This window comes from Pararge aegeria, chromosome 4, assembly GCF_905163445.1.
Source record: "Pararge aegeria chromosome 4, ilParAegt1.1, whole genome shotgun sequence".
Lineage (NCBI taxonomy): Eukaryota > Metazoa > Arthropoda > Insecta > Lepidoptera > Nymphalidae > Pararge > Pararge aegeria.
In genome coordinates, this window is record NC_053183.1 from 12,475,970 (window position 1) to 12,489,591 (window position 13,622).

General features: G+C 38.6%; 1 protein-coding gene across 6 annotated transcripts in view; it reads right to left on the bottom strand.

Annotated features, from left to right (window-relative positions):
- Positions 1-13,622, bottom strand: part of LOC120623509 (protein ECT2) — a 43,915-nt gene that overhangs the window by 13,513 nt on the left and 16,780 nt on the right. For 5 of the 6 annotated variants that reach the window (XM_039889559.1, XM_039889556.1, XM_039889555.1 and 2 more), the window contains 8 exons: positions 6,770-6,905; positions 6,231-6,443; positions 5,103-5,246; positions 1,883-3,406; positions 1,460-1,591; positions 1,111-1,378; positions 831-946; positions 615-742 (listed from right to left, as the gene is read on the bottom strand). In XM_039889559.1, the coding sequence (XP_039745493.1) occupies positions 615-742; positions 831-946; positions 1,111-1,378; positions 1,460-1,591; positions 1,883-3,406; positions 5,103-5,246; positions 6,231-6,443; positions 6,770-6,905 (2,661 nt within the window). The remainder of the gene's footprint in view (positions 1-614; positions 743-830; positions 947-1,110; positions 1,379-1,459; positions 1,592-1,882; positions 3,407-5,102; positions 5,247-6,230; positions 6,444-6,769; positions 6,906-13,622) is intronic. The other variant, XM_039889560.1, reaches the window with a different exon arrangement.

A 13,622-nucleotide genomic window follows, 5' to 3' on the forward strand; every position in this document is an offset into this window, starting at 1 on the left:
TTACTCACATCCTAGGGTAGCTGGAAGAGATCTCTTATAGAGATAAGCTTTCCTTTGCACACTTCATGTATCTTATGTTTAAAATGACAATTGATGGTACATAAATAATAAATAAAGTCTTTAGTCTAGCAGTGAACTGTAATAGGCTATCGATGATCAAATATGAAACATAAACAAAAGTAGTTGAAATTTTTTAAATTTTTTTTCCAAGTTATATTACCCAAAATAATAAAAAATTGAAGGTCAGTTAGTGTAACTTATTCAAATTGACTGAGACTACAACATGTTCTGCTCTGTTCTGTTCTTAGTGAGACAAACCGTCTGCATTAAAACTGCATGCCAGCTGAAAAATTGTAGTTTTAGTGCAGTCCGTCTGTCAAGATCCTAAGACGAGAGCTGAAACCAACACTTTACTTTTAAATTAACGAGTGTAGTAAACCACATTACATCATTAATACCCAAAAAAATAACCTCTCTTATTAACGATTCCAGTCCTGTTAAAATGAAAAAAAAAACTTTCGAGTTTGAATTTGCAGTCATGAAAATATGGCAATGGACTATATACTCTCAAATTATTTCAATTTCCTAATATCATATAGTAAGACACTACTTACTGATGTAACTCATAAATAGGCGGCAGGTTCCCGAAAATAATTTTTAGTTCTGTATTATTGAGCAACGCTTGAGTTTTTCCATTACTAGTATCATCCTCGGCCATTTCTTCTAACGGTTGTTTAAACATCTAAAAATAAAAAAACATGTTGACAGATTTTACCAATGTATACCATCCCATACCATAAATAAACTAAGATGTGGAAATTGTTACTTACGTTTACTATCGTGTGTAGTATTCCTACATAATTTGACTCCGTCTGAAGAAGCTCCATGAACACTTGTTGCCGTGGAGACATTAATTTTCGCACTACATTGTCAGGTACTTCTGATTCTAAAATAATATACCATCATTGTTAAGCAAGTTATTATGCATATAGCATTATTAAAGACAGCTCAATATAATTACAATCAATTAATTTGATTTTTAGTAAACATATACTCACGATGGCTATCTCTCGACATAATACATTTATAAAAAAATTAAGTGAACCTTACCTTCCAATAGTTGCTTGCCGTCGGGCGAAGGCGTACAATCCAGTAGGTTATTTGACAGACTGAGTAGTACGGCATCTCCTACTGACGAACGTCGCTTGTGCAACGCTGCATCGTTGCCGCGCAGCTTGCGTTTCCTTAACCTTTGTAATGCCGCCGGAGTGCCGCCTGCATTTGAGCCCGCCCCGCCTCCAACCTCGTCCACTCCCGAACACGTTACGGTGGGACCCGTACCGCCCACAGACGACCGCCGAGAAACCTCATCGAGGTACTGTAGTTAAAATTTACACATTAAATGCCGACGTTAATTAAGCATCAAAAACGGACTAGAAATGACTATAATGACACTTACATCTTTGAAGAGATATTCCCTTTCGTCCTGGGCCTCCTCATTTTGTACGGAAGCCCAGAACCACTCAGCTTTGACGATATGTACGCGCGCCGAACAATCCGGCGCAACACCTGTATTGTGCTCGTCCACCACCTAAACCAGAACATAAAATCAACACTAAATCGGATAAATGAATACGTTATAACATCAAATTATCAACCTATACAAAACTGTAGTGATAGATTATAACATTATGATAACTCACACCTGCTTGTGCACGATCTATAAGCACCTACACATTCGACGTAACATGCAAGCATGATAGCGAAGAATTTTCGAGATAGAATCTGTGAAAGATCTTTTTACTGCATAACGATGTACCCTAAAATTTCTATGGCATGACAGGCTAAAATTTAGTAGTAGTGTAATAAATGGGGTTAGTACCGGCAGCGATAGTCCATGGCATTGCGACAAGGCGCGGGCGTCGCGGGTGGGGGGCGTCTCGGCACGCAGCTCGCAGCGGCGCGGCGACTGCGCGGGGCGGGGAAGGAGGGACAGGGGGCCGCCGCGCTCGCGTTCGCGACTTTCCGGCGCGCCGCAAATGGAGTGGCGGTGCACTCGGAGCCACACGCTCTGTGGTGTTTTAAAAACTGTCGAGTCGTCCAACTCGTCCATGTCCGGATCCTTCATCGGAGTTCTCATGTCTGTACTGTCCACAGTGTCCACTTGAACCGGAGAAATATCGAAGTGGATATCGTCGAGATCTCTCTTTGGAGTTGACACATTTTTCAGTTCCGGCGGTAGATGGCAAGGGTTCACATCTACGGTATTCCGTTCTCGCTTTTCGTATTTCTTTTTTCGTTCGCTTCTAAAAGACGCGGTAAACGATTTTACACTTCTCCGTAATTTTGACGCAGATTTGACAGTTTTAGAGCTTCTTATAGACGCAAAAGAAATATCGAAAAATCCAGACTGCTTACTCATATTCAACGATGAAATTGAAGTATTGTCGTAATCCCTGATGGGCGAAGACGTCGATGCGACGAACTCCCCCGCGGGATCAGTGGGCTTTACGCTCTCAGGGCTCACTGGCTCCACAGTGATGTCTCCCGATATTTTAGATAAAGATTCTTTTTTTGTTTTTTTAAATATGTTAGGCTTCGTTTTAAATTTAAAGGAGTCTTTTATTTTAAGCCGTTTAATAGATTTCCAATTGAGATCTTCTGATTTGTCCGGCGATAAGTTATTGCCATCTATTACACTTATTTGAAAATTGGAATCTGTAGAGTTTCGGCTCCTTTTCTTCCCGGAAGAAATGGTAGTATTTGATTGCTGTAATTCTTTGTTTCCTTTTGCAACAGGTAAGAGAAATACTGCTTCATCTTTCGAATCCAGGTCACACAAACTCTTAGTAAGAGACGAATGTAAAGATCCTGCTTCCGTTAAGCAGTCGACTATATTAAATACATTTATAGACTTATTTTTAAAGACTTCTCTCTTATCTTTAGCATTTGTTCTGGTACCACCATGAATAATTTGTGACAAATATTTATTTTCTTTATCACTGCTTTTATTTTTCCGATATTCGATATGACCACAGCCGCCGCTATCATGGACATCGGAGCTCAAATCATGTAGAAATGATTTTCCTAAATTAGTAATACTGATATCTTCTAGTTGAGATTTATCTTTATTATTACTTAAACTATTTCTAATACTGTCTCTTGCGTATTGCAAGCGCTCTTCTCTTTCGTCTTTTATTATATCTTCGTTTTGGTCGTTCGATTGTTTAGTTGGACTAGCGCGACGACCCGAGAGGCGGGCAGATAGCCTACGGTAGAGAGAACTCTTTGGAGTAGTTTGGGATCGGTTTGGTGTGGAGCGGGACGGCTTCGCGGAAGCACTGGGGTTGTTAAGGTGAGGCGAGAGGATAAGCGAACGACCGAAAGTCTCCCCATTGGCCATTACCTGAAACATGTGTGAAACACACCACGCAATGATGTAATGAAGCCATTCCAAATACAAACATGCAAACGGTTGAACTATTGTGATAGAGACAGTTAAACATAGAAAAGCTGTTATTGGTATGGAAATTATATTTTTGGAAAATGTCCTATTAAGTTTGTTTGGTGACGTATCATTTTAACATAGCCGCAATTACGAAGTGTTTTATAGGGGTATGAATGAGCATAAATTCTATACAACCATTAATCAAAGCATAATCCAAGGTTATGACATGATTGCAAAGCAAATGAAAAATACATGGCAGAACAAATTGTACATGTAAACTGACACATATAAACAAACAGTACAGTTATGTTTATAACAAAATCTAAGTAAATACAGATACATTTCAACTAAATAGATGGTTTGAATCAGATTAAGTAAAGCAGTGATTAATGTCGTGGTGTTACAACAGCTGGTGAACAATCTACTATAATAATAGACAATGGGTTGACTTTACGCCGTGCAGAAGGAATGTAGAAAGTCGTGGTACTAGCGCCTTATCCCATTGTGTGGGAAAAATGATATAAAACTGAATTGGATCATAGGAAGAGACAAAATACGAGAATTATTCATATGACTTTACATATAATTGCAACTTATAAACCCTTGTATGACAACACTTTGTGAATTCTGATCATGTTTGCGTGTTAACTACTATACAAATAACAACTGACATTGAAGCTATTACTAAATACTGTGCTTGTGTTGAAAGAGTAAGCAAAAAATATATATACTAAGGAAGTAACTACTAACCATAATTTGTAATGTCTACAATGTAAACTAAACTAATAGTGATTTGTGTTCCCAAGGGTACCCATTCCGTGCATGCTAAATTCATATTGCTAAAATTAGTGACTAAGGTGCCATTTATAGTGTATATAAATATCCCGGTATGTTAAGTATCCAGAGGTAAACGCTCTGAGATTAACAATTATAACTTATGAATTTATTTTATATAAAGGATGACTTTATTTCGTCAATTGTTCATAGTATAATTGTGTACTGATTTAAAAATTATAAATGTTAGCAATTGTTACTATTAGTAAATAACGACGTAAGAGCAGGCAAAAATTCATTTAGAGCACGGAAAGTTGAATTGACAATGATTTCGCAATACGTCTGCGAAAGCTGACAAATTAAAGGTACTTCTAGACTTATTGCTTCTAGAAATTGTTTTTGCCTACTCTTTCGTACCTACTTTTTATTTGTAAACTTAATAAGAGGATATCAATTTTTGTTACATACGGCTGTACCCGAGTTGGCATCGTTAATTACCGTTAATTTTGAATAAGTTTCCCGACAGACCAACGACACATTGCCAACTCCTTGTATTGTATATCTTATCTGACAGTTGCCAACTGGTCTGTAATATTGTGTGAATACAGCCAGTAGACATTCTATCACAGAAATTATAAAATACGGTATCAGCAGCAACCGCAGTTGACGGATTAGTTTACGAAACATTTCGTCAATCCTCTTGGCGGCAAGCTGCCGTTCATTCGGTAAAAACTCACATCATATTTTGTCAGTTATATTATTCATTGATAGGCCCTGAATTACTACTTAAAATTCAAATTGTAGAATTAAATACCTACCTATCTGAAATTTCAGGTTATAAATTAATTGCGATATTTGTTATAAACAAAAACAGACTTACGACATGTGTGCAGTCGGGGTCGTCGAGCGGGCAAGCGGCCCCGCCATTGCTGGCGAGAACTTCTGCCATGTGCTGCGTTTCATCTTCAGGAAACCCAACGAAGCACACTCTTGCGCCCGCAAATACTTTTAACTTGTGCTCCTTCTGCAACAGGAATCATCATTATAAACTTATTTCCGGCCGACTACATCACACAGGTCTCCTCTTCAGAATCAGACCCGTCTAAGCCGTAGTCCACCACGCTGGCCAAGTGCGGACTAGTAGACTTCAGACGCATTTAAGAATGTTATGTAAACTCTGAGCCCTCGAACATTCAAGTTATCACACGATGTTTTCCTTCACCGTTATAGCAAGTGACATTTTAATTGCTTAAATTCAAAAAGCGCACATAACTCCGAAAAGTAAGAGAGGCGTGCCGCGGATCTACCTCGGTCTCTCACTCGGTATAGGAAAGCCGAAACCTAACCGCACTACAGTATCTATTATAAAATTGTAAGTTTGTTGAGTTTGTGCAAAATTCATTGCCATATTACCGACTAGCACTTTATTGACAAATTTATTCAAAATTTCTTATTTGGCATAGAATATTAATACTTACAAAAAAAGTCACCACGACAACCTTATGTAGATAAACCTTGACTTATATGGCATGATATTTAGACATATATTTAAGTAGATTATGTAAATTAAGAATCAAACGGTCGCGCCATTGTATGAGTATTTAATCAATGAGTGAGGTATCGATGTTTTTTATTTCGTCCGGGGAACAGCTAGTATATTGATATCAATATAAAACCGAATCGGGAACCTCCTCCCATTAAAAAGTCGGTTAAAAGTTGATACCGGCGATAGTTGAACTCTACTCGGGCAGAACTTCTTGCTTTATAGGAAAGATGCGGATGATTGCAGAAATTGAGGCATATATTTGCGACTGCTATCTAGCTCCAGTTCCGATCTAATTTCAAAGATCTATTGCAATGGGACAAGGAAAAATTGAAATACTGTACTGAAAAGCGTTGCCTCGTTCTGTTGCTTTCGCGGCATTAGGAAGCATTCCTACATCCACTTAAGAATCCTGCAGCAATTCGGACACAGGGTTAGCGTTTGGTTTTGAGATAATGTACTCACAATGATGGCGTCATTTGTTGCGAAGCAGTCGGCATCGTCGCGCCGCTCCCAGCACGCGTCGACCCACGAGCGAGCTAGCACGGGCACGCCGAAGCCGGACGCGTACCGGTACTTGTCGCCCGTAGCGGCCGCCGCAATTAGGTGCGTCACTTTACTCGACATGTCTTTGCGGATTGATCCACCCATGTAGTGTATAAGTGTTATCAGGTACGTCTGGCGGAGAAGAAATTGCGTTTTTAATATATATGAATACTTGTTGAGATTCACATAAAAGTGCGTATGCCGTATGAGTGCATCGCGTTAGCCAGATGTACGATATCAAACTGTATGTATTAAATATTTGTTGAAATTAATTAAACGTTAAAAAAATTTGTCTGTGTTTTTACTTTTTAATTCGACTAGCTTTTAGCTTAAGACTCCTATGCCATAAATACATCGCAGGTATATAGTGCTATTGTGTATTTATAAAGTGCACACAAAGCACTGCTATACATGCAAAGCTACAGGTGTAGATAATAAAGGCGTATTAAAAAACTCACAAGCTCATCTTTTTTCCGGAACCCTGAGAAACATATGACTGCACCACGCATCGCTAGGGAGTAGAGCGGCCGCGCGTTTGACGGCGGCGCCTCGTCCCTATCTGCGAGCTGCAGCACCGCGGTAGGGCCCAGCACCCTGCAACCAAAACATAAGTATTTATAAATTTTAAAGAGCATATAAATATTTCGGAACCTACAGAATTTGACCTTTCGACTCTCTGGCAATCGCAGACTTACCAATAAGCTGCGGTTCTTAAATCGTCGATGCCGATATAAATTTATACCCTTTTTAATCAGTATTTTCATGACGTCAATTAGTTTGAGTAATTGACGCCAACTTCGAAAATGCTTCGTTTGAGGGACGCGGAAGGAAAGAAAATAAGTAGGTAAGTTTATAATATTTGGGTGGTTTTCCTTTGCATACATTTGCTAGGCTAGTAATTTTTTAGTTACATTTGATTCGAATTTAATAGTAAGTAGCGTGAATAACATTTATTTGCGTTTGCAAATGTTTTTTTAGACAGCCAGTACTAACCGATGGCGATCATTGTTTTAGTAATAATTTGCGAACCAAGCGTATGGGCATATGGTAAGAGGAAAATATCATCGCCTATACACAGCAACAATACGCAGGGCGTGCATCGAACATGTCCAACAAAGTGCCTCCCTGTAACCAAACTGAAGCGTATGTGTTAAGCCTCATATGACTTCAGATCGGGAAACTACACCCACAGAAGCAAGGCGTCAGTAACCCCGGACGAGCTCTGTCACGAAACAATCTATTACTACTACGACCTGCCATATTCATGCAAAATTTGCGATGGGTTGAACACTATTGCTATCAAATGTTTGAAACTTAGAAAAATTAATGAATCGAACAGCTGATCAGTAATAATATAATTGAACATAGAAAATGAACAACTCAGACAAACGTCAATAGCAATGTAGGAATTTATTATTCTTTGCGCAAGAACAAACAAAAGGTCAAGTGAGAGTGGTGGCGTGCTAGACATTAGTAATACTAATATATTATGTTTTTAAATGACAAGTCGTGCACGTGAAGCGACGTTATTAGCACGGCCACCGAGGCATTACCATACACTTTCAAGCATACAGTAAAGACTTACGTATCTATTATGAAAACAATACTATCAGTATCTTATAACGCTGTTGTTTATCAACTACTGGCTGATCATAACTATTGTGTTAGGGGGCGTTCATAAAATACGTGAGATATTTAAGGAGGGGAGGGGGTCGTGTCAAATCTCATCTAATCTTACGTAGGAGAGGGGGGGGGGGGGGGGGGGGTCTCGGCAAATATCACGCATTTTTTTTCCTGATTGAAATAAAAAAAATATACTATTTTGGTCCATTTAATCTAGAGTATACATGCTTAAGATTTAATTTTAAATGCAATGCAAAAAAAAAATAATAATTACATTCATACTTCGACGTTATATATCTACTGACTGTCAAACCACAATATTGGTTTTATACCATTTGTTTGTTATTTTTACACTAACAATCCAACGCGTGTACCTAACAAACCCACATTTTGAAAAATCACGTGAGATTGGAGGATGGGGGAGGGGGTTGAATGAAATCCAGACATCTCACCAGGGGGGAGGGAAGGACAGAAAATTAAAAAAAACACCTTACGTTATTTATGGACGCCCCCTAATACGGTTCATTCTAAACGTCCGCTACCATTCGATAAGACCATCGCGCATTGTCACTTTTGGGATTCAGGTAAGTTCTGGCAGCCCACAGTTTTGCATCTCTTACCTCACGAGCATAGTTTTGATGCTAAGAAAATTAGCCATACGAGTAAATAAAGTTAAATTGGCTGAAAGACCTATGGTTATAAGCTAACATCATTGATATCAAAGTCGTACAGCATGGGCAGACTAAAACGTTTTCATAAATTCCACTACATTAATCATTCTCGATAGATCAATCCCGATTACATAGAACACCACTTGTGACTGAGTTTGTGGTCGAACACCAGAATAGAATGCGGCTTTTAATAGTACCAGTACCAGGAGGGAGTGCGTCCATTTTTTTATCTGTAACAAACGATTTCCGTTTGAGACGGGAACCGGAAGGATGAGACGTAAATATACCTGAAGGTAATTATCATGTCTGTGACAAGACTAGTTTGTGGTAAAGATGAAGCATAATATCTTTACCACAAACTAGTCTTCAGATAACATCAGGAGAGTGCGGGACTTTCGTGGCAATAATAACATGATCGCTAACATGGCTTCAAAACGAGTATCATAAATTCTGCTAAACTCACAAAACTCGCAATGTGTTCGGTGTTAAGGTCACTGGACTAATATCGGACTGGTAGTTCCGGAGATTCGTTCGCGAGAGCGCATTCAAACATACTAACTTGGACTTTATTGACCGGGTATTCGAGATTAGGTCTTTAAAATGTACTTTTCCGTCCCTTCTAAATTGAGGAATATGTAACATAAAATTTTAACTAATTCTTTAAAAAAGAAACAATACACTCGATAGCGAATTGAACTTTTGTCATTCGATTTTATGAAATAGAAATATAAAAACAACAAACAAAAATAATAGTAAGACCAAAACGTCAATGAATTGAAATAAAGTGTACTAAAAGTTTAGTTATTAATACTCGTCTTAGAAGCCCCAAAAACCCTGTTGGGGGTGTCCTATAGTCCGAGAGAGGTTCTAGATTTCCGTTCAACAATCCGTTAAAGTGTCTTACCTATTCCTAAGTAGATAGATGGAAAGGTTAAATAAATCGTGTGTACTTTACTAGGTATAGAAATTTAAGTTAAAAGCAATACAGAGTTGTGAAATAGTGGCCCTTTAATGTAATAAGAAAAAGCGTATTATTTTATTGTCTAGTTTATTTGTCCAGATTAATTGGCTTCCCTTCGATTTATCTATGAAACACTACAAGTTATATCCTATACCCGATTATTGTACTCACCTAATTAGTAATTACGTTCCGAACTATGTGTTCCGGAGGCTATGTTTAAATAAATACTGGTGTTCATATTTAAATATCAAACTAATAAAAACATATGGCAATAAGTTATTTATTTTGTTAATATTTTTAAGAGTATAGTCAAAATAAAATAATGTTTTGAATAAGAAATTATGAATTAAAAGTGTCATTTCAGAGAAATTTTTAATCAACCTTAACTCTGAGCCAGATGTGTTCTTATATATGTTATTTAATTAAGAATCTTGAATTAATGAATTAATACACTTTTATTATATACCACATAAAAATACAGTATATGAAAAAGATGCATAGAATTTGGCAGCCTCGTCGCTACCAATCAAAAAAATATCATGTTTAATGGTGTATTTAATAAACTAATGTCTGTAAATACACAACATATATTAATCTAGTTGTTTCGGATTTTAGCAAACTGAGTGAGACTTTTGCGGAAACGAAAATATAACTACTTATTTATAACAGCGTTTTATTGTATGGAGAGTAGGGTACGTGAGTATTGGGTTAGTAAGCGATTCTATTAGATCTACACCGGCGCTGAAGCCGGCGCGGTGGGCAGGGACACAGATATTGAAATTGTCAATGTTATTGTGAGCGACAGGCTGGCGTCTTGTGACGCGGTATAGGACGACGTCACTAGCAGGATACTTGGTGGCTACGGGCCGATAGAAATAGTTCTGACGAGTTACATTCCAATTCAACAGTGTTCGTAATGTAAGCAAACGGATTCATATAGGTTAATCGTGGGTTTCTGTTTAATACATGTCACATGATTGAGAATCAGCAAAAGGCTAACTTTTAACATTGTATAACACAATGTAATATTAGTTTTGACAAAGCGGTGGATAGCCGAGGCTCGAATGCTGTCCCCCTTAAAGCCTTACCCACAGTAAGGCTTTAAGGGGGACAGCATTCGAGCCTCGGCACGCACCTCTTAATTTTCGGAGTTAAGTGCCTTAATTAAAGCGATTAAATATCAGTTGCTTTAACGGTTAAGGAAAATATTGTGAGGAAACCTGCATGCCTAAAAGTTCTCCATAATGTTTATACAAGGGTATTTGAAATCACCAATACGTACTTCGCCAGCTTGGTGGGCTACCGGCTAAACCCTTCTCTTTCTGAGAGGAGACCAGTGCCCTGTAGTGGGACAGCAATTGGCTGATGAATATTAATTTTTGAATGCACTACCGCTTAGTAGATATTGATAATTTCCTTATTATTTATTGTGTATGTTATGGCCTAGGTACAATTTACTTCCGTTGCATATTCAGATCATGCATACATGCATATAATTTCGTAAATTTCTCTCTTTCACTTTTAATCATCATCATCATCATCAGCAATTCCGACGATGCACATACATTCCTCTGTGTTGGTCTTTGAGTTCCAAATCCCACGGTATTGTTACACCCGCGTGTCTACCTGCTACTCTTTTGATATCATCTATTCATCTACTCAACGATATGTTTACTTGGTAATCTGTTCTCCGAAATATATACCCTGCTCATTGCTACTCTAGCTTCGCTACTCTTTGAACTTTGATCATCATCATCATCATATCACAAATTATTACCGGCCCACTACAGGTACCGAGTCTCCTCCCATTATGAGAGGGGTTAAGGCGGTCGTAGTCCACCACGCTGGCCCAGTGCGGTTTGGTGGACTTCACATACCTTTGAGAACATTATTTTGAACTCTCAGGCATGAAGATTTCCTCACGATGTTTCCTTCGCCGTTGAAGCAAGTTATATTTTAATTACTTAAAACGCACATAACTTTGAAAAGTTGGAGGCTGGGATTCGAACTCGGCCCCCCGAAAGTGAAGGAGAGCTCCTATCCACTGCGCTATCACGGCTTCTTTGAGCTTTACATATCTGTATCTCTCATTTGATCGCTTCATTTCTAATTTGATCACATGGATACTCTTCCCTATCCGTATAAATAATTTTTGCTTTCCTTGGACTTGGAAAATAAGTTAATCCATTTGAATCAAGTTCGCGATACTAGGATTATATTTTATGATAAAATAAATTTCCTGCACACCCGACGTATAATTTAGAGACTCTAATGGATTTACCGTCCATTTGGCAACCCTAATAGAAGACAAAACAAAGCCAGGTATAAAATAAAGACGTAGAACAAATATTTGTAAATTAAGGTTCAAGAAAATATATGCCCGTTTTCACTATCGTTGAATAAGGCAATGTCAAGACTATAAATAAAGCCTAATCTAAGGAGATTCCTTAGCATGCATAAACCGTTCACCATTGATTATCACCTAAGAGTTGGTGGAACGTTTTTTTTTCTATAGACATCGCCTAAATTAATAGGCATTCGATATAGGCGATGGTTTTGTGAAAACGGGCAATAGTGTTTCAGTGACCGCTCTTCATTAGTAAAGTCGTAAGTCAAAAATCGATTATTCTTCATTATAGCTTACGCATCAAATTTTTGAGAAATTGCATCTGGAGTTTTGGGGTCACATAATAAGAGCTGTTGAGGCGGTTCCTCCTCCTCTTCCTCAGGTGTCGCCGGTAACCGCGTGGGCCCCATAGTTACGACCAACTTAAAATACTGGCACTTCACAGAAGAATATAATCAGATACTAGTCCGACGTGGGCTCGAAACACTAATGACACATCGTTTACATTCATTGGCACTGTGAGACAACATCGTAAGCGTCTTCCCTTTTACCATTCATACTCAACACATTCTAAACACATTGTTCATGAGTTATAACGAATTCTGGCAAAATACTATTATAGACGTAGAACAAATATTTGTAAATTAAGGTTCAAGAAAATATATGCCCGTTTTCACTATCGTTGAATAAGGCAATGTCAAGACTATAAATAAAGCCTAATCTAAGGAGATTCCTTAGCATGCATAAACCGTTCACCATTGATTATCACCTAAGAGTTGGTGGAACGTTTTTTTTTCTATAGACATCGCCTAAATTAATAGACATTCGATATAGGCGATGGTTTTGTGAAAACGGGCAATAGTGTTTCAGTGACCGCTCTTCATTAGTAAAGTCGTAAGTCAAAAATCGATTATTCTTCATTATAGCTTACGCATCAAATTTTTGAGAAATTGCATCTGGAGTTTTGGGGTCACATAATAAGAGCTGTTGAGGCGGTTCCTCCTCCTCTTCCTCAGGTGTCGCCGGTAACCGCGTGGGCCCCATAGTTACGACCAACTTAAAATACTGGCACTTCACAGAAGAATATAATCAGATACTAGTCCGACGTGGGCTCGAAACACTAATGACACATCGTTTACATTCATTGGCACTGTGAGACAACATCGTAAGCGTCTTCCCTTTTACCATTCATACTCAACACATTCTAAACACATTGTTCATGAGTTATAACGAATTCTGGCAAAATACTATTACGAGTACAAGTCACAATTCGACGGAACAAAAGCAAAAGCAGCACGCACGTTATGCGTTTCACGTTAGATTGAAAAACAGCCGTAAGGAATGTAAGGCCGAAAATAGCAAGAAGCGTCGCGCGTCGGCAAGGGCGACTCTCGCGCTACGGCTAGCGTCGCGCGGCCCGATGCGATGCGACGACGCGACGCGCGGAGCCGCCCACGCCTAACCGTACCTAAAGGTACGTATTAGTTGATCAATGGAGAGATGTATCGTGTAAATAATGGCCCGCGCACACAGGGGGGCGGCAGAGCAGAGCATTTCATCTTTAGCCAAAGAAAATTCTTCGTAACAAGGTACAAATTGTTAAATTGTTTCCACTTAGAGTTACAAAGAGGGTACGAGGAAAATCTCTTCAGTTTCAGAGGCTAAGCGCGCGTGTTACTCTAAATCACGTGCGTTGACCGCGTGCGATT